This window comes from Podarcis tiliguerta (assembly GCF_965153285.1).
Source record: "Podarcis tiliguerta genome assembly, chromosome: 17".
Lineage (NCBI taxonomy): Eukaryota > Metazoa > Chordata > Lepidosauria > Squamata > Lacertidae > Podarcis > Podarcis tiliguerta.
Genome location: NC_139550.1, coordinates 24,528,322 through 24,548,484, shown reverse-complemented (window position 1 = coordinate 24,548,484; position 20,163 = coordinate 24,528,322). Strand labels below are relative to the sequence as shown.

The following is a 20,163-nucleotide window of genomic DNA, read 5'->3' as shown; positions in this document are numbered from 1 at the left end:
ACAACCTCATGCAGTTGGTATTGTACTGCCACCTTCTGTCAAGGTGGGAAATCCCTTCGTTCATTATGTGTTCGGTAAAAGGAAAAAGCACAAAATCGGGTGAGGAGGGAAGAATCACCAGTTCCCATGCTTGTGCTTATATTAACATCCAAACAAACAACAATCCTCAACACGATTATTACTACTGCTCTATATGCTGAATCCTGACTCACATTCCAAGGCAGGTAAGCGAAAATGAAAGTGAAAACTTCCAAATTCTTCCAGCGTGGTTTCTCCTTCCATATTTGATTAGCCATAAGGTAAAGGTAAACGGACCCCTGACCATTAGGTCCAGTCGTGACCGACTCTGGGGTTGGGGCGCTCATCTCGCTTTATTGGCCGAGGGAGCTGGCGTACAGCTCATGTGGCCAGCATGACTAAGCCATTTCTGGCGAACCAGAGTAGTGCACGGAAACGCCGTTTACCTTCCCGCCAGAGCGGTACCTATTTATCTACTTGCACTTTGACGTGCTTTCGAACTGCTAGGTTGGCAGGAGCTGGGACCGAGCAACGGGAGCTCACCCCATCACGGGGATTCGAACCGCGACCTTCTGATTGGCAAGTCCTAGGCTCTGTGGTTTAACCCACAGCGCCACCCGCGTCCCAATTTGATTAGCCATAGTCGTGATTAATTAGGGTTGCTATTATGTCTGGAATTTCCCAGACATGTCCAGGATTTAACTGGCAAAAATAGCGCCCTGGGAGGAAGGAAACACAGCAACCCTAGTTTAATCCAAACTCGCTTCAAAACTCAAGGGTTCAAAGTTGGCTTGCTTCAAACAAACAAGGTCAAGGTTAGTCACAATGGTCAGGTTTGGATGAAACAATAAGCTGCAGCCGTTCTAATAATAATAATAATAATAATAATAATAATAATAATAATAATGAAAATTATTTGCAGCCTGATAGGAGGAGGAAAGAGGACTGAGGAATGCATGTGCCCAGGGCTCACCTAGGCTGATTCCTAGGATAAATTGTGACATCAGAACATAGACAGCGGTCATTGAACAAACAATGATTTTTCTTTGCAGTTGTATTGCTTCATAATACACAAAAGTGGTCACACTGAAACTGCACAACGAACTGGCAATCTTTGGTCAGATCTTTTAGGATGATGGGAACCTATGATAGTAACTTGGTCAATATCTAGTGCCCATCGTCTGTAAAGCAAGGTGTGAAATACCGATATAATAACTTTTCTATCTGTCTCACTTGTTCGCCGTTTGTGATGCTTTATTTTCCTTGTTCTTTTCAACTGTCTTGGTAATCGAGAAAAACTATAGCTATTATCTATCCACCTAACTCAAAAAAATACTGCACAATGGGGAACACCTCTGAGCAAACGTGCATAGGATCTTTTCATTAATTAAAAGCAAAAGGTCTTTACATACCATACGACATAAAGCTATTCCTTCTTTTATTCTACAAGGGGTCAACTGTAACACTTTTAAACAAGTAATATTCTGCCTTGTTCTGAAAATAATAATAATAATAATAATAATAATAATAATATTCAGTAGTTCAACTGGATTGCATCATCCTGTACTCCAAAACTAATGTGCTAATATATATCTTTCAAATAAAAATTATTCCCAGGAGCAGCAAATGATGCTAAGTACTTAATCTTAAAATTGTAAAAGGGGGGGGGGGACAGGGAGCACCACATATGACAAATAAATACTAATTATGGGTCTAATTAACATACCCAATACTAATGAACTAGGATACCTTACATAAAAATAATACCATTATGAAAGCCAATGTGGACACTTCAAATTCTATGTGATATTTCCTTCTACAAGTAATCCTATTTTTAAGAATAGCCAAATGCATAAATAAATAAATAAATAAATATGCATGCATGCTGTCCGTACGATGTACAAATGTTAGGTGAGATTTTACAGATTTATAGGATACACACACACATACATTCTGTGCTTTAGTCTATGGGAATAGGGAGCTTTACAGTTCCCAGGCTGACCTAAAGAATTCCTGTCAATACCTGTGGCTGCCAAACTTATGCACTATAATGCAATTTTTATAACAGCATAGGTCCTTCATGCATCCTCCTTTCTGCTCATACTGTTCTGGGTTCAGGATGGAGAGCCCAATGGAACAAACACAGTCTCGGGGGGTCTTCTGTCAGCATGTGTAATTTTGTTCAGATGTTAACCTTAATACAAACACGTTGTTTTCACCATACCTCTAATAATACACATTTCACTGGATTTGTTCTGGTTCATATATGCTAACGTCCCAGTTTCTCATTGTAGCCAATATGCACACAGATAAAAGAAAACATTAATGTGGATTAAGGTACTAAGAATTTATCAACATCAAACCCACCAGTGGTTTTTTTTTTTGGTTTTTTTTTTTGCCTTCTACCCTTCTGAACCATAGTCAATAGATCTAAATATTTTACTGCACCCTGGCCAATTCATTGTTTGATGTTTAAAAACGCACCCAGAATCAAAGAAAATTTATTAAATTTGAGCCCCCAAATGAGATACTATTAGCTTTGAAAGTCAAGTTTAACTGCGATATTGATGATTCTCTTTTTTCTGTGACAAAATCCACCAGGGAAATCCCTGATGTCAAAGTACCAAAGCAGATTGCTAATACCGAGGCGAGAGGGAAGGGGAGAGAGCACGGGGAGGGGCGGGGAAGGAAAAAGAGCGAGAGGAAAACAATATATACACTATGTAGGCATAACTCCGACATCAGTCGGTTCTTTAACCCCATCCCTGTCTGGTTCTGTTCTTTGCCACCAGGGTATATAACATGAGCCGGACAATAAAGCAAAAAAACCCAAACAAAACCATGCATATCTTTAAAATGCAACCACTGTAATAGTAGTTCATCATCAGAAAGGAATGAGATCATTCCTTAGATATAAACCTCTGGACACCATAAGCCCCAAGCACACACTCCAATGTTTTTAATTACTTTTGATGGAAATGGCTGCATTTCCCCCCCATTCACAGTATACATAAAACCCAAGAATGCTTAGCTTTTGTGTGTCTGCGTCTGATAGTTGTAAGTGGCATGTATTAAAAACTCGCAAAACCTTTATGAAGTGAGGGGAACAGAAATGCTTTGCTTGCATAATGTTTCCGGGTCAAGAATGGCCTGATCGCATGATAAAAGTCTGTAATTTTATCAGGACAAGCATATCTGTCAAGTGTCCCTCATTTGGCGGGACAGCCCCTTATCCTACCGCCATTCCCGCTGCTGTCCCTTATTGATGATGTCCCTTAAATAAGCTACTGAAGGTAATGGGGCCCTTTCTATCTTCAGCTGTCCTTTGTCAACAACAAATTGTTGCTTTTTTTGTGTTGAATATATGCTGTATGGTAATTTATGGACCTAATAGGTATCTAAAGCCATTTGCATGCAACAAAATACGTATTTTATCAAAGTAATTGTTGATCCCTTATTTTGGCTGCTGGTCCCTTATTTTCAAATCTGTAAGTTGACAGATATGGACAAGTTACTTGTTGTGTACTGTTGTAACAATCGTTTTCTCCAAATTTATCTTCTGCACCATGAAAATAAATAAATAAAAACAGCATTTATTTTAAAAGAATGGCCCTATCAATTTAACTCTCGCCCAGTTCCAATCTGGAGTAATTTGGGTTCAGAGGCTAGCACAGCAGAGAGAAGGGAGCTTTCTGGATTACACTAACGCCCCGGAATCAGTCCCATTACGTCACCTAATACAGTTTTACCTACAGTAATATTTGCCCTCGGCTGTGAATAAACTGCCAACGTTTCCTCACAGGGCTGAGATGCCACTTTACTACAAAACTGGGTGCAAGCAAGTCCTTTAGGCTGTGGACAGACGATAACTAGTTTAAGAACTGAAAAGGACATCCATTCTGAAAATCCTATGGGATCAAATGCTCTGCAGGATATGGGTGCCGTGGGCAATGATGGCCTATGTCATGCAGGCTTCAGGTCACTGAAAAGCTATTTGTCTGATGGAGGCTAAAATAAAGAAGGATGCAACGGAAAGGTTCAAGCCGATACTGTGCTGATCCTCTACCCAAATGAAGGAAAGCATCGTCCGCCATGGTGCCAGCAACAGCTGCAGCATTCCCCTTGTTCCTGATGTAAATCTCCCCTCCCCTCTTCTTCCAAAACGTATTGGGCCCACCCTGGATAAAGGGGACTTTAAATTTGTTCTGGATTAAAGTCGAAAATGAAGCCCCACTGAATGTTTTCTTGCACCTACATTCTGGAAGCGAAAGGGCGTTCGTTCTCCGAGGGAACAAGACAAAGAAGCTCTCAAAGGTGACGTGGGACGGGAATTAAAAAGATGTTAAAAGGATAGTTTGCAATGAAAAATATCTATTAGATATTGCGTGCAGGGACAATTGCCACATGATTTATACAAACACAAAAAGGGGAGAGATTTTGTCGGAGAGTCTGCTGTAGCTGTGAGGAGCACCTTTAGGGGCCAGGCAAAAAAACGTTCCTTTTTAATAAGGCCTTTGGTTGATTTGATTGGCATCCTATGCCCTTTTAAAATGTGGAGGGGTTTTTTGGGGGGGGTGTTACTGGGTTGTTGTATTTATTTTGATTATATTTTTGTGGTTTTATATTTTGATTTTGTTCTGTGAACCGCCCTGAGACCTCCAGGTATAGGGCAGCATCATCATCATCATCATCATCATCATAATGCTGATGCTTTAATATAATTACTGGATATCTTTTTATTTTCACATTTATATACAGTGGTACCTCGGGTTACAGACGCTTCAAGTTACAGACTCCACTAACCCAGAAATAGTGCTTCACGTTAAGAACTATGTTTCAGGATGAGAACAGAAATTGTGCGGCGGTTGGTACCTCAGGTTAAGAACAGTTTCAGGTTAAGAACAGACCTCCAGAACAAATTAAGTTCTTAACCAGAGGTACCATTGTATTGGCGGAAAGAAGTGTTCTCCAAGCTGAATTCCCAGGACAGTTTTTAAAGCTTCCACACACACACACACACACACACACACACACAGCTTCAGATTTTGGCAATGGAAATTGCTAAACAGGAAACTCATTTAAAATCCCCCCATGAATCCCAAACTAACCCAGGGGAGCAGGTCAAGTTGGCATGGGATACAGATATTAGTGGAATAGCATGAGAAGCTACCATAGGGGAACAGTAACCATACAGTACCTGTAACCATAGGTGCCAACCCCCTGGGGCCTGGGTGCCTGAGCACCCACAAAGCTCCCCATGAAGGGGCCGGGCACCCACAAATTTCAGCGCCAGGGCCACACACACTGCATGGCACCCATTGTCAAGTGCCCATGTTGGCTCTCTTGCCTGTAACACAAGAAGTGGGTCTGTGTTTTAAAAACTCAGCCTACTGAGGCAAGGGTTGAAAACTCTTAATTTCAGTTGTGTGGTCATGGACCATCACCCCATCTTGCTCTGTCAGCTGAACCGCCACCTATTTGTTGTTGTTCTTAGCAACGAAAGGCTTGGATGAAACGATCCAATAGGAGATTAAAGTCTATTGACAATGAATACCGAATAATACGAATCAAACATTCTAGTCAGTAGACTGGGAGTTGCCAATGAGGTGGCCTGTGGGCAGATGTTCTCCTGGCACTCACAAAACCTCAGGCTCCCCTCTCCTCCCCCTGTTTGAATAATCACTGCCCCTTTTGTCATGAGGCAGCGAGGGTGGCAACTTTTTCCTCCATTGAAAAGTACATAGGAGCTGAAGGAGGACGTCGGAAGATTGGCGCTCTTTCTCACTTCCTCTTTCAGCTCTGTGTGCTTTTCCAACACGCAGACTGATTCTACTGGATACAACTTTTATTTGGATCCCTTGGGAAAGCAAAAAAAGAGCTCATAGGTGCATGCTTTATCTCTGTTTCTCTGTCTGGGGGCTGATCTGTGGGGCAGGGAAGAGAAATAGCCAGAGCGGGTGACACCCACAGCACTTTGTCAAACATCCAAATCTCCCCATGGACCTAAACCCCCTAGTAGACTATTGACAGGAACTGGGCATTTGCTTTTAAGAAATATTAATATATTTTGGACAGCTAAATATAACTTTTTGATACAAACAAGATGCATATTTTGGAGATGAAGCAGACATCTACCCATATGCACTCATTTGTGGAGGAAATAAATATCCTTTGTTGGATGCGTGGCGGGGGTGGAGGGGAATTGAATACTATTTTGCAGTAACTCCTTTCCTCCTTCAAAGAAGAACTAATAGTGGAGCAATTAGTTGAGGCTGTCTAAACCAACATTGCGTTGATCGAGCATTCATTAATTATACCAAATTCCCCATCAGGCAGTTTGTTGTTGTTTAGTCATTTAGAAGAAGAAGAAGAAGAGTTTGGATTTGATATCCCGCCTTTCACTCCCTTTAAGGAGTCTCAAAGCGGCTAACAATCTCCTTTCCCTTCCTCCCCCACAACAAACACTCTGTGAGGTGAGTGGGGCTGAGAGACTGTGACTGGCCCAAGGTCACCCAGCAGCTGCATGTGGAGGAGCGGAGACGCGAACCCGGTTACCCAGATTACGTGACTACCGCTCTTAACCACTACACCACACTGGCTCGTGTCCGACTCTTCGTGACCCCATGGACAAGGGCACGCCAGGCACTCCTGTCTTCCACTGCCTCCCGCAGTTTGGTCAGACTCATGTTGGTAGCTTCGAGAACACTGTCCAACCATCTCATCCTCTGTCGTCCCCTTCTCCTTGTGCCCTCCATCTTTCCCAACATCAGGGTCTTTTCCAAGGAGTCTTCTCCTCTCATGAGGTGGCCAAAGTATTGGAGCCTCAGCTTCAGGATCTGTCCTTCCAGTGAGCACTCAGGGCTGAGTTCCTCCAGAATGGATAGGTTTGATCTTCTTACAGTCCATGGGACTCTCAAGAGTCTCCTCCAGCACCATAATTCAAAAGCATCAATTCTTCGACGATCAGCCTTCTTTATGGTCCAGCTCTCTATGGTTGAGCATTCATTAGTTATACCAAATTCACCATCAGGCAGTTACAACAGTTTAAAAATCTGGTTTAGTATGATGGCTTCTGAAAGCGAACTGTTGAGGGAGGCTTAGTAGAGTGGCTTAATATAAAGCGACGGACTTGAATCCAAGCTATCTGGGCTAACACTGTCACTCAGCCATGATCTTTGGTTACTATCTTTCAGCCTAAATGACTTTCACAGGGTTACGGTGAGGATAAAAAGGGTGAGGTGTGGAAAAGAGGTGTATATACAGCAAGGAGCGCCAACTCTATGGAACTGAGGCCTCTACAGCTTCCCCAATATTCACTGGGATGGAGCCCAGGCCCCCCAGCCCAATCTTGAGATGGCAAAGGAGGCAGGATACCACCCCAACACAGCACAGCCTGGTGGGATGTTGACCCAGGCCGACCAGTGTGGCCTGGCACACAAACGTTGCATCTGGAGGTGGCCCAGTCGGCTTCCCCTGATGCGACAGTCATCATGCGTGTGATGGCACACAGCCCCCCGCAATGTTGGGCCCCTGTGTATACTGCCCAGAGCTGCTTGTTGGTAAGCGGGACAAAAATGAAAAAGAACAGCAGCACCGCCAAGTCCAAGGGCTTTGCTTCAGCCTCCCAACAACCATTTGAAGGGTATCGCCATCATCCCACCCATTTTCACAAATCAAGAGCCGAGGCAGAAATAGCGACTCCAAAGCCATCAATGGAATATTCACGTCTTTAACTTGGAGGGCAAGGAGAGAGAGAGAAATCAACAAGAGCCTACGTTTTTTGATCACAGATAGAAAAATCTCTGATTGGAAATGGGTAAAAATGATGGAAGCAAAGAATTAAGGTTAATCTGGATATTTATGTCATGCCCCAGGCGCATGGGGCCTGATTCATGCACTGAACAAACTACAAGAGCATGATAGCAAAAACACATTCAATACTCCCCTGCAGCTACATGTTTCAGGGTAAGATACACTGTCTTCCAGGAAGCTCGTTTGCAAGCAATGACCTTCTCCTTGAGGAACCCCTGATAGGAATCTGAGGAACCCTGGAGTTCAGAGGAATGCAGTTTAAAACAGCTATACTAAAGGATGGGGCGGGGTGGGGAGAAGAGAGTTGAGAGCTCACCGTTCTTTGCAAACTCTGTTACTGAGACGGATCCTGAAAGCAATGCTTGAGGAATATTGCAAAAATCGTGCTTCACATCCTTCAGAAGAACAATAACATGCAGTTGTTGCAATTTCTCATGTGCTTCATGTGTGTCTTCAAAGTGGTTTTAAACAGACATCTCTCATAGTAGGGAGGTTTTTTTAATCACTCGTGTCTAGGGCACATTATTAACCAAGTTGACATATATCACTTAAGGGTTGACAAAGTATGAAAATCTTCTTCTCAAGACATAGTGTTCTATTGGATGATGCCCTTTCTTTTCCTTTTAGCCCCTCCAGCTTCTGACACCCGTTAAAGATTTCCTGAATCTACCACCTACAGGCAGCTCTTCAAAGTACTGCGACCAGCATTGCTTCTGGTTCTTGGAGGGCCGATTTAAGAAATGGTCAGAGGGATCGCTGCCCGGTTCCCCAGCACCTACACTATGGGGTCCTCTCAGGGTTCTATTTTGTCCTCCATGCTTACTGCTGAGTGAAGTCATCCGGAGGTTTGGGGCAAGGTGTCCCCGATATGCAGGTGACACCCAGCTCAATTTCTGCTTTTCATCCCATTCAAATAAGGCGCTGATGTGTCAGGGTCTGATGAATGTGCATAGGGTGGAAAGAGCCTGGAGTCTAACTTGGGAGAGGCAGCCAGTGGTCTGTGGGGACCTATACCAGCCAGGAGGCAAGAATCAGAGACAGGTGAGGTTTCAGAAGGGCAGAGCACAGGATGGATCGGAAGAGGAGGAGGAGAAACAGGTCAGGCAAGTGAAGGGTCAGGTGCTTCCCCACCCTCTCCTGCACCACTGTTCCCCAGAACCAGGTGGGGATTGAAAAGGGAGGAGCAGAGGAGGTTTGGATGGAGGCTAGCAGATTGAGGTTGAATCCTGACAAGAAAGAAGTACTGTTCTTGGGGGACAGGAGGCGGGTGGGTGTGGAGGACACCCTGGTCCTGAGTGGGGTAACTGTGCCCCTGAAGGACCAGGTGTGCAGCCTGGGAGTCATTTTGGACTCACAGCTGTCCATAGAGGTGCAGGTTAACTCTGCGTCCAGGGCAGCTGTCTACCAGTTCCATCTGGTACGCAGGCTGAGATCCTCCCTGCCTGCAGACTGTCTTGCCAGAGTGGTGCATGCTCTGGTTATCTCCCGCTTGGACTACTGCAATGCGCTCTACGTGGGGCTACCTTTGAAGGTGACTCGGAAACTGCAATTAATCCAGAATGTGGCAGTTAGACTGGTGACTGGGAGTAGCCGCCGAGACCATATAACACCGGTCCTGAAAGATCTGCATTGGCTCCCAGTACGTTTCCGAGCACAATTCAAAGTGTTGGTGCTGACCTTGAAAGCCCTAGACAACCTTGGTTCTGTATATCTGAAGGAGCATCTCCACCCCCATTGCTGAGGTCCAGTGCCGGGGGTCTTCTGGCGGTTCCCTCACTGCGAGAACATTGGATTTAGTATTCCAAAAGACAGAGTTTAAATACATTTATTATTATTATTATTATTATTATTATTATTATTATTATTAATGCAGTCTCCAGCTGCGGCAATGCAGCCCATCGGAGGAAGTTGCATAAACGGGTGGAGGGTGAGTGGCCCCCCGTTTCTGAAACTGCTCCAACAGAGTGTTTGACCCCTTTCCGCTTTAACAGTACAAATTCTACAAACACCTTCCATATCCCCTCAAAATCATTTCTCCTGCGTATTCCCTGTCTTACCTTAATGGCAACATGTTAATTTATCATTACTAGCAATATCCCACACCTCTTTATACCATTCTTCCATTTTATATTCTGCTTGCCCCTTCCACTTCCTAGCTATTGTAACTCGGGAAGCTGTCAAAAAAAATTGTGAGCAAGTCCTTCACAGCCTGCGAACCTTCCACCCCATCGTAAATCAGTAACAATGCTACCTCTGGACTTTCGGTCAGCTTTAACCCAGGTATTTCTGTTATCTCCTTAAACACCCTTTGCCAGAAAAATTGTACATATTTACACCCCCACCACATGTGAATGTAATTCCCAGTTTCCTGGCATCTAAGTGAGAGGTTTTTAGGCCACATCCACAGCATACATTTAAAGCACATTTATACCACTTTAACAGTCACGTCTCTCTCCCCCCACAAAAATTCCTGGGAACTCTCATTTACCCTTCATACCTCTACAATTCCCAGTAACCTTAAACTACACTTCACAGGATTCTAAAATATTATGTGGTGAATTCTCTTTAGGAATTGAACCAACTAACGACTAGGGTGTTGGACCCAAATTTTATGCAAAGCCTCAAACCATTTGGCGTTAGGTAGGAATTCTTCCCATAGAAAAAAAATGGCTATTAGTCCTTGTGACTAGGTCCTTCCCTGCTACTTCAACCGTATGTTTTAAGATTAATTCACCTGCTTATTTTGCTGAACTGCTCCTTACATCAAGGGAGTGCTTTTGTCATGAGCAACCTTTTTCATGTTTGCTCGCAGACGGTGGCAAATTAATCCTTAAGCGATTTGATGTAAGGTACAGAATTAATTCGGTACTTGGAGGTTACTGCCACAAGGGACGGGATGATCCGGATCATCTTAGATCAGTTCCCTGCTTGCATTCTATAGTCTCAAACACACATCTCCAGGACAATCTTATGCATGTCTACTTAGAAGCAAGCCCCCTGGTTTTCAATGGACTCCTCATCCAAACTCTATATATTCTTAAACAAGCAATAAAAACCAACAGATTTTTAAAAGGATACATGTCTTGGCTGAAATGAAAAAGGGAAATTGTCTTTAACAAAAGAAAGTTCAGCAAAATACATAGCTCAGTCAGTAGAGTGTGAGACTCTTAATCTCATGGCTGTGGGTTCGAGCCCCAGATTGGGTAAAATATTCCTACATTGCAGGGGATTGGACAATTCGATCCTCATGGCACCTTCTAGCTATACGATTCTATAATTTCATGAAACACATTTCTGGGGGGGGGGGGGAGTCTAGAATTTTAAAAAAATAAAATAGAAACATCAAACCCAAGCTCAATTGGATGAGAGATTAATTTGATCCAGGCCCTTTTAAGCAAACACTAAGTACAATGCCAAAAGCTATTCTGTATTTGTGGGATGTGCACAAGAATATGTCCCTTATGAGCAGATTTCATTGACCTTGGGCTGGAAGTGAACCCATGTCTGGATAAAATAACGGCTAACGCATTAACTAATTTCACAGTACTCCATGCAAGGATGTTTCCTTACTTAAGGCAAGGCACACACACACACACACACACACACACACACACTTCATACTTCAAAAAATATATATATGAAGACAGACGGGCTCTGGCATTAGTTACTTAGATATGTCTAAGCTGAAAACAGTTTAACACATGGATATGACATTCTGCAATGTCTTATCTTTAGTTTGTCAAGGTTTTTAAATCCCTCTTGAACTGGAGTACCATTTTTAGCTTGGCTAGGTCAGAATGACAGTGAGCAATATGAATGATGGCACACTAGACAGCTATATGGACAGAGATGTCATCAGCAAGCCAGCTGTGCCAACACCTGTATGTCCTGCACAACTGATCTTTAGGAACACGGATCAAGGAAGCCAGGTTATTAGGAGAGCCAAACAAAACAAAACAAAAAGGCTGATTGAGGCATTTGCAAAATAAATGCACTAACACTAAGAGGAATTATTCAAAAGCAATGCTTATGTACAGTGTAGATAGATAAATATGATAGATAGATAGATAGATAGTCTTTTTTTCAAAATTCACAGCCCATGTTTCTTCTAGAAGGAGGAAAGAGTACTTATTTAAATATAAACATGCCATGATCCTAATTGAGATCAAAGCGTTCCAAATCGTGTTTCACAGAGCACTCATTTTTAAAGCAACAGCAACAAATGGGTGCTTCTGAAACTGTTAAAAATATTTTGTTTCCTTGTGGATTTCTTGTGTGTGTGTCTACCGGTCCGTTTCACCTGTGGCAGGTACAAGGTTGATGGACAAAAGCCAAGAATAGGTACAATGCATGCAACAGCCACCTCAGAGTCCTGTCACTATCCTGTCAAGTACACCTGAGCCTTGCATTCCATATCTGTGATTCGCAACTTTCCAAAATATGGAACACACAGAAAGGAGAGATATTTCATAACATCGTCAGACTCCTGCACAAAGCAAGCAGAAAGCAAATAAGTATCTGTAGGGCCCATTCAAAAAACGAGGGTCCCCTGGCCTTTTTACTGAAAAATCTAAATGCGCCAGAAAAATCTATTACTCAAACATCGTTTTAATCTAAATCTCCAGATAATTCAAGTCCTTGGGATTGCTTCAAGGTTCAGCACAAATCCAAGTACATTGCTGGCACAATATGAATATTAAAAAAGCAGTTGCACTAGTAGGAGTCCTGGAGTCTCCTCTGTAAACATAACACACTCAAGTAACCCTTCTGAGGATGTGGCCAAATTTGGAGCAATGTTCTCAGGCAATATGGATGAGCAATGCTAGACTATAAACAGGGGCTGGCCACCGCTGCCACGGCTGGATTGCGAGCTTCCGGACATCTCTGACTGATGTCTGAAGGAAACTCAAGTCCTGGGCTGATCCAGCAAAAACCAGTTATTTGGCTCTTCCAATGATGTACAGTTAAAACTATGATTCTCAAGATGGGAAGCAGCTCTCCTGAAGGTGATACTGGCATTTGCTGGGGAAAGCACAACTCGGTCCAAGGCTCTTCTCATAAGATCCCACATTGGCGGCAGCCCCATGCAAGGGTTACACGGTTAATAATAATAATTTTTATTTATACCCCGCCCTCCCCAGCCAAGGCCAGGCTCAGGGGGGCTAACAAGCAATAATAAAAACAAGTTGAATGAATACAACTTAAAAACAAGATTAAAATACGACATTAAAATATTGAAACATTAAAATATTAAAATGCAGCCTCATCAGAGGAGGAGAAAGAAAAAAGAAAGAGGGGGAGGGAATCAAATTGGCTCCAAGCCAAAGGCCAGGCGGAACAACTCTGTCTTACAGGCCCTGCGGAAAGAAATCAGATCCTGCAGGGCCCTGGTCTCATGAGGCAGAGCGTTCCACCAGGCCGGAGCCAGTGTTGAAAAGGCCCTGGCTCTGGTTGAGGCTAATCTGACTTCCTTAGGGCCTGGGACCACTAGGGTGTTGTTATTTATGGACCTTGAGGCTCTCTGTGGGGCATACCGGGAGAGGCGGTCCCGTAGGTACGAGGGTCCTAGGTCGTGAATTAGAATTGTGGGAGGGGGCAGATCAGGACACCAACTGCTTATCCTGCACCCTCTGCCCTATCCCAGTAGCCAAGCCCACCACTGCTCACGTGTGGGGCGGGGAAGGCCCGAAACACCATGCCTTCTCTCCATCTAGGGTCCTTGCATGGTTTGGAACCTTGTGAGATAAGGGTTCTAAGAACCATAGGAGGCTTATGCGCTTAGAGAAAGCCCCTCATTTCCACAACTTTTCGCAGATGTGTGCAGGGCTATGGGGCAGGTAACAGGGATACGATGGGGGGCATGACTTGTAGATGTGGCTTTGAACACCTGGATAGGAAGAGCAAGTGTTAGGAGATGATGCCAAGGGGAATGTGCTTGCTCCCCTAACTGTTCCAATGACGGCTGACACTGCTAGCAGACAAATGGAACCAATGCCTGTGCTTTCAGGCCAGTTCCGTCAGGTTATGTTGCAGGTCCTTGTAGCATTCATTTTAAAGCAAACTCAACCCCACAGTTACTTCTTTGAATAAGAGGAAGATAATACCTCTCTCTAGAAAAGTGTGTCAAAACTAATGCGGGAATGTGTACTTTTGTCGGCATCCATCTGTCTCAGGAGTTAGGGGAGGAGTAGTGGGGGGTGGGAAATTGGGTGGCCCTGTGGTCTAAACCACCGAGCCTCTTGGGCTTGCTGATCAGAAGGTCAGCAGTTCGAATCCCCGCGACAGGGTGAGCTCCCATTGCTCAGTACCAGCTCCTGCCAACCTAGCAGTTCGAAAGCATGTCAAAGTGCAAGTAGATAGATAGGTACCGCTCCGGCGGAAAGGTAAACGGCGTTTCCGTGCGCTCCTCTGGTTTTGCCAGAAGCGGCTTAGTCATGCTGGCCATATGACCCAGAAAAACTATCTGCGGACAAACGTTGGCTCTCTCGGCCAGTAAAGCAAGATGAGCACTGGAACCCCAGAGTCGTTCATGACGGGACTTAACGGTCAGCGGTCCTTTACCTTTTTTAGTGGGGGGGGGGACACATGATGTGATCCTTCTGGGTAGTTCATCCACCTTGGTTCCCCCCCACACACTGCACCGTGCTCTCACCTGTGGCTCTTAGAAGCTGTCGTCATGCAACAGCATACTTCAACTGGTTGGCTAGACCAGGCGAGGGGAACTGATGGGTCTCAAACCCTCAGTGAGTTAAAGACTTCCACTGCATATGAAGACAGGCTGACAGACTGTCTGGATGAGGCCAACAGTGGATCCAACAGTCAAGAAGGCAGTTTCTGCATCTTCTGTAGAGGGAGGTATAGGGGCAGGTGGTGCTCATCAACCCCTGGGAAGGGAGCCCATCTAGGAGAAGTAAAACTGAACCTCTGCTGCCTTCTGGCTACACTCATTTGCAAGAAAGGCTTCAGGAGTAAACCTTGAGGAACTATGTGTCTATTACTATCCCAGTAAATACATTGGGAGACCGGCTCCTAACATATACAACAGCAGGAAAGAAACACACATATGCACAGTCATCCTCAAATTGTATTTAGCACACACCGTACTGTATTTTTCTGTCTATAAGATGCCCCCATGTATAAGACACCCCCTTCTTTTGGGGACTCAGATTGAAGAAAATGGGGGGAGATGTATCCATGTATAAGACACCCCCTAATTTTTGACATTATTTTTTAGGGGGCAAACCTAGTCTTATACATGGGAAAATACGGTATATACTGCAGGGATGTGAATTTGGAAGGATGACATGGTCCTCTTTAAATGATGCACTAGGTACTTAAAATTATGTGGACACTGAAAACTGAAATGAAACAGTTTGCTACAGACCATAAAACCACAAAGATACGGTACTAAATCATATCTGTACTGATCAACTCTGAACTAGTTCACCAGATAGCTATCTGGTCTCTCTCCATCCTCTATCAAATTTGTTATGTACTGAACGGCAATTTAACTCTAATCTTCCCATCTGTTGCAGACTTACTTGGAAGTAGCCCCACTGATCCGAGTGGGACATACTTCTAAGTAAAAATGTATGGGATTGAGTTGCATGACTATGTATATATATATATATCAACCATGAAGAATGCGTATCTGAAGCCCACAATTCCAGCTTTTGTGAACTGTAAAAGGAAAGCGAAGAGGTAGAAGCTGCCATGGAATAGTCTGGAACACACTTTATCTAGGAAGGTAAGGTTTTCCAAGTTGACTGTTGATCAGGTTGCGTCAAAAGAAAACTTCTTGGAACAGGAGAAAACAAAAGGAGACTTGAAAGGTAAGTGGATCTTGGGAAGACCTGGGTGGTCAAATATTTTGAATTTGCTTACGTACAACGAGGAAAGCCTGTGCTCGTTTTAGAAAATCAGTAGCAAGGACAGTGGTACATATAAAATGGATGGAAGGGGTAAGCAGGACTAGTTTGGTGCAACCAAAGTGGGAAAACCGCAAAGACTTGGGAGTTCCTGACAGTGTGGGGATTTGGCTAGCTGCACCTCAAAATTTATTTAAATGCTTTGGAGTTCTACAAATTCTCAAGCCCGGTGACGTCAGCTGATGGGAGGGTGAGCCTGGTTGCAGGAAAATGGCTTCGCAGGCCAAACTGGACCCCCTTGTGGGACAAGACTTGTGAACATGCTGAAGGTCCCTGCTGGATTTCTGAAGCCATCTTGGTTTCTGATTTGATCCCAAAATGTCCCGCTTTTCCTTAGGACGTCCCTAATTTCATTGGAGAAATGTTGGCGGGTGTGGTAGGATGTCCCTATTTTCATCGGAGGGTATAGAGTCATGCGACCTCTGAGCTGAGCCAAGGAGATAGGATACCACCTTTAGAAGACATCTGAAGGCAGCCCTGTATAGGGAAGCTTTTTTAATGTTCAGTGTTTAATTGTGTTTTTATATATGTCAGAAGCTACCGAGAGTAGCTGGAGCAACCCAGTCAGATGGGTGGGGTATAAAGAATAAAATTATGAGGATGATTAGGGAATAGGACGTCCCTAATTTCACTGGAGAAACATTGGAGGGTATGGGTTATGCAACCTCTGAGCCAAAGAGATAAGTAACTATACAATATTTCCCTTTCCTGTGTATATTACAAATGAGACAATCAAAACATGATAAAAAGTAATCTATTTAGCACCAGTGATTTTTCCTAAGTCTCATTCTGTTACTGCAACTGCAGGCCTTTTTCCACAATGGAAGGTCTTAGAGCAAACTCTTATCTTTCTAAATTTTTGCGGCTATGCTCTCCTGCTGTTAGTTATAAAAAAAGAAGAAGCAGCAGCAGTGAAAAAGCATAGTACGCATTAATATTTTAGAGTAGCAGTTACCTTTCTGGCCTGATTTTCCAGACTGCTCACAAGAAAGCAACCACCAATATAATATTTATTTTATCTATTTCATAAAAGAACCCACATCCTAGATGCTGTGTGCTCTGATAAGTAATTTAAAGTAGAACCCAAAAACAAAGAAAACACAATCCAGAAATCAACAACATTATAGATCAAAGAAGTTAACTCCTGTAATCCCTCGGAAAAGTTAACATTGAGCTTATGATCTATTGCTTTAGTACAGACAGGTGTGCATTAGGTATAGCTCCCCCAAGGGGCAGTTTTTCCTCTAGTGAATTGCCCCCATGGTCCAAGTTCACCTTAAGGGGAAAGCTGTATTTGACGCATGTTGCTGAGGACCATTCAACCACAAAGGAGCAACATCTGAGTGGCTGTGGTCTGGGAACGTTGAAATTGCTCACAGTCTCCTCACATCGAGGTTGAAGGCGTTTTCAATCTTGCACAGTTGGGAAAATGTGTATCACCTGTTGTGGTATGCCATTCCTGATGGGTTTGGCGATGGCAAAGAGCGCAAGAAAAGAGGCTTGGCTGTGCAAATTGGCCTGAAAACACCTATTTGGATCCCTTAGTATGGTGTCAGATGAGCTGTGCCATGAGTTGGACTGCACAAATAAATGTGTTGTTGTTTTAAAGAATGGGTCGGCAAACTAAGGCCGGTGGGTGGGCTGGCTCAGGCCCAACTGCCTTCTAGATCCAGCCCGCAGACGGTCCAGGAATCTAGGCAGCCAGCATAGAGTGCGGGCACAATGGTTTTTGAGACTCAGCCAGTGTTGGGGGTCAAAAGAGAGGCGGGCGGCTGCTTGAGCCAAGCACCTTCTCCATCCGCCATGCACGCAGCAACCTTTTCTTCTGGGGGGGGGGAGGGAAAAGGAGCCACAGTTCGGATTTCCACCATGGAGCTGCTAGCGACTGACCTCAGGAAAAGCAGTTGCGGAGGTAGAGGCTCGGAGGCGCCTCGGGAGCGACATCTGCCCATGTCTGTGGTGGCGGTGCTGCCCGACAGAGGAAGCGGGGAGTGCCTGGGTGGCTGCACTCCAAAACAGTTCTGCGCTCTGCTGGGGAGGCCGTTCGTTAGCTACACGGTGCATGGAAAGGTAAATAGCCGCCGCCTTGTCTTCCCTCATGTGGGGAAAATAACTTTATGCTTGAGCAGCCTGACTTAGCGTGGCCAATGGCTTTTCCCTTCAATCACGCATGTGCACACACTCTCCAGGGCTGGCGTGCTTATCTCAGTCCCTCACCCTGCCTTACAAGAGAAATAACAACTGTCAACGTGTAAAACACAAAGGAAGCAGCGTAGGTGTATGAGGGAACCCCCCCCAAAAAAAAATTACATTTGGGCAATGTTGGGGTTGGTCCCAATAAGGGTTTTTGCCAAAAATGTGGATCATAATCATGGCAGCATATAGTCCGGCCCCGCACAAGGTCTGAGGGACAGTCGACCGGCCGCTGCTGGAAAAGTTTGCTGACCCATGTTTTAACGCATCATCTTGACCAAGGTAAGCGGCATTGATCAAAGCCGGGACTTGAGACGTGGTCACATTTTATCATGACATTGTTTTTAAAATGTGGCCATTCCAATGACAGTGTTTCTTTTAGTACAGAAAATAAAATTTAAAAAGGAATTCAAAAATACTATTATTGAGATACAAATGTGACTGGGGTTGGGGGTCAGGGATGAGTCAAGCAAGTTACTCACATTCTGAAGGTTGGCTTCTACTGATTTCATATGGCCAGCGATTAATTCTTTGTCTCTGTTGAAGGAAAGAAAAAAGAAAACTGCTCGTAACAGACACTGGCTAGCATGTTTACAGTCACAATTAATGTCACATCCATTAGCTTTGTCAACAGCCTCAAGATTTGCTGTCCTTGGATAACTCTGATGCAAGTATAAAATGCTTAGCTTAGGTAGCTATAAAGAGACTGCCACAGGCAACACTTTCTCTTCTTTTTCTTCAGCAGACTGAAGGTGAAGCATATGGTGCTTCCTGTAGAAAGCAGATTGATAAGCAAGTCTTGACAAATTTCCACTGTGGGGGCCGATAACAGCTCCACCTACGATTCCACACTGGACAACATTGGATAGGCTCCGAGTCTGTCTAGTATTTGCTAATGAGCTGCTATGGATGCTTCCACAAATTCAGAATTTAATGCTTGTGGCTGAGGATCATCTGGATCCTAGTGTACCTAGAAATGTTGAGAATAGGGTATATCTTGGGTTTCAACAGTGTAAAGGAGTATGTCTTCAATTCCGTTAACAATCTGGTTAGCTGTTGAGTTATTCAGTTCAGTATTTACAAACCAAACAGTTCTTATAAAAGAACATGTACATGCAGATTTTTTCCTGACTGTTACAGTTTCATCACTGTTTAGGTCAAAAGTCCCATTCTAAACAGAATGAATTCCTTACTAAGAACACCTGCCAAAATTGGCCTTGCATTCAGGTGTGCAATGGCCAACGCACGGATTATCCTTTGAATGCTGCCACCACATTTCCCTTCTTTACACCCTAATTAGGGAATGCAGAGGGGCAGAGTTTTGAGGGGACAGTGGTGGGTATGTGGAAAATCCCCCTGCTTGCCATATCTTCCCTGCAAAGATCTCCCTTCTCATTTTCCAGTGTAGAACGAGAAGCCTGGCTTCACATATCGTTGTGTACTGCCAAACTTCCTAGTTTTACCATACTGAGAGAAAAGCAATCAAACTCAGAATACCCTCTTTGGGCAAAATGGACTAATATATTCCTAATGTCATCTCATGCCTAGCTAGGTGTGTCAAGAAAGTTGAAATTTCGAAGCCATTTAGTTTGTCACTTTCGTGACCGTGAGTTGTGGTGAGATTGCAATGTTAGTTTTCATTCTTTGTAATTTCGTAATAATATTGTATTTTTAATTGCTATAACCAGTCCTTTGACAGGTAATAAATTAACATTATTGTAGTAGTAGCAGTAATAGAATAGACTGATAAGTTTACTTTTGAAGCCTGGGAGAAAGGGGTTGAATGTCTGAAACGAAACAGCTAGGCTGATACAGTTAATGTATGTTTTGTGAGGGTTTCCATCATGACAGCTGAGAATTTATGTGGATTCTTTTATATGGGTCAATTTGATCAGAAAGCGTAAGCTGTGGTAGGTTATTTCTGCCCTTTTCGGCCCTTTGTTATACAGTGGTACCTCTAGATGTGAACGGGATCCGTTCGCATCTAGAAGCAAACATAACCAGCGATGGCACGTCTGCACACACACGCGTCGCTTTTCACCACTTCTGCGCATGCGCATGACATCATTTTGAGCATCTGCACATGCACAAGCACCAAAACCTGGAAGTAACACGCTCCGTTACTTCTGGGTTGCCGTGGAGCGCAACTCGAACACGCTCATCCCAAAGCACATTCAACCTGAGGTATGACTGTAGTCCAATGATATGTCTG

At 44.0% G+C, this 20,163-nt stretch overlaps 1 protein-coding gene across 4 annotated transcripts in view; it reads right to left on the bottom strand.

The window, feature by feature from the left end:
- CCDC171 (coiled-coil domain containing 171) overlaps positions 1–20,163 on the bottom strand; it is a 202,615-nt gene that overhangs the window by 63,110 nt on the left and 119,342 nt on the right. For all 4 annotated transcript variants that reach the window (XM_083419470.1, XM_083419472.1, XM_083419471.1 and 1 more), the window contains one exon: positions 18,434–18,488. In XM_083419470.1, coding sequence (XP_083275596.1) covers positions 18,434–18,488 — 55 coding nt within the window. The remainder of the gene's footprint in view (positions 1–18,433; positions 18,489–20,163) is intronic.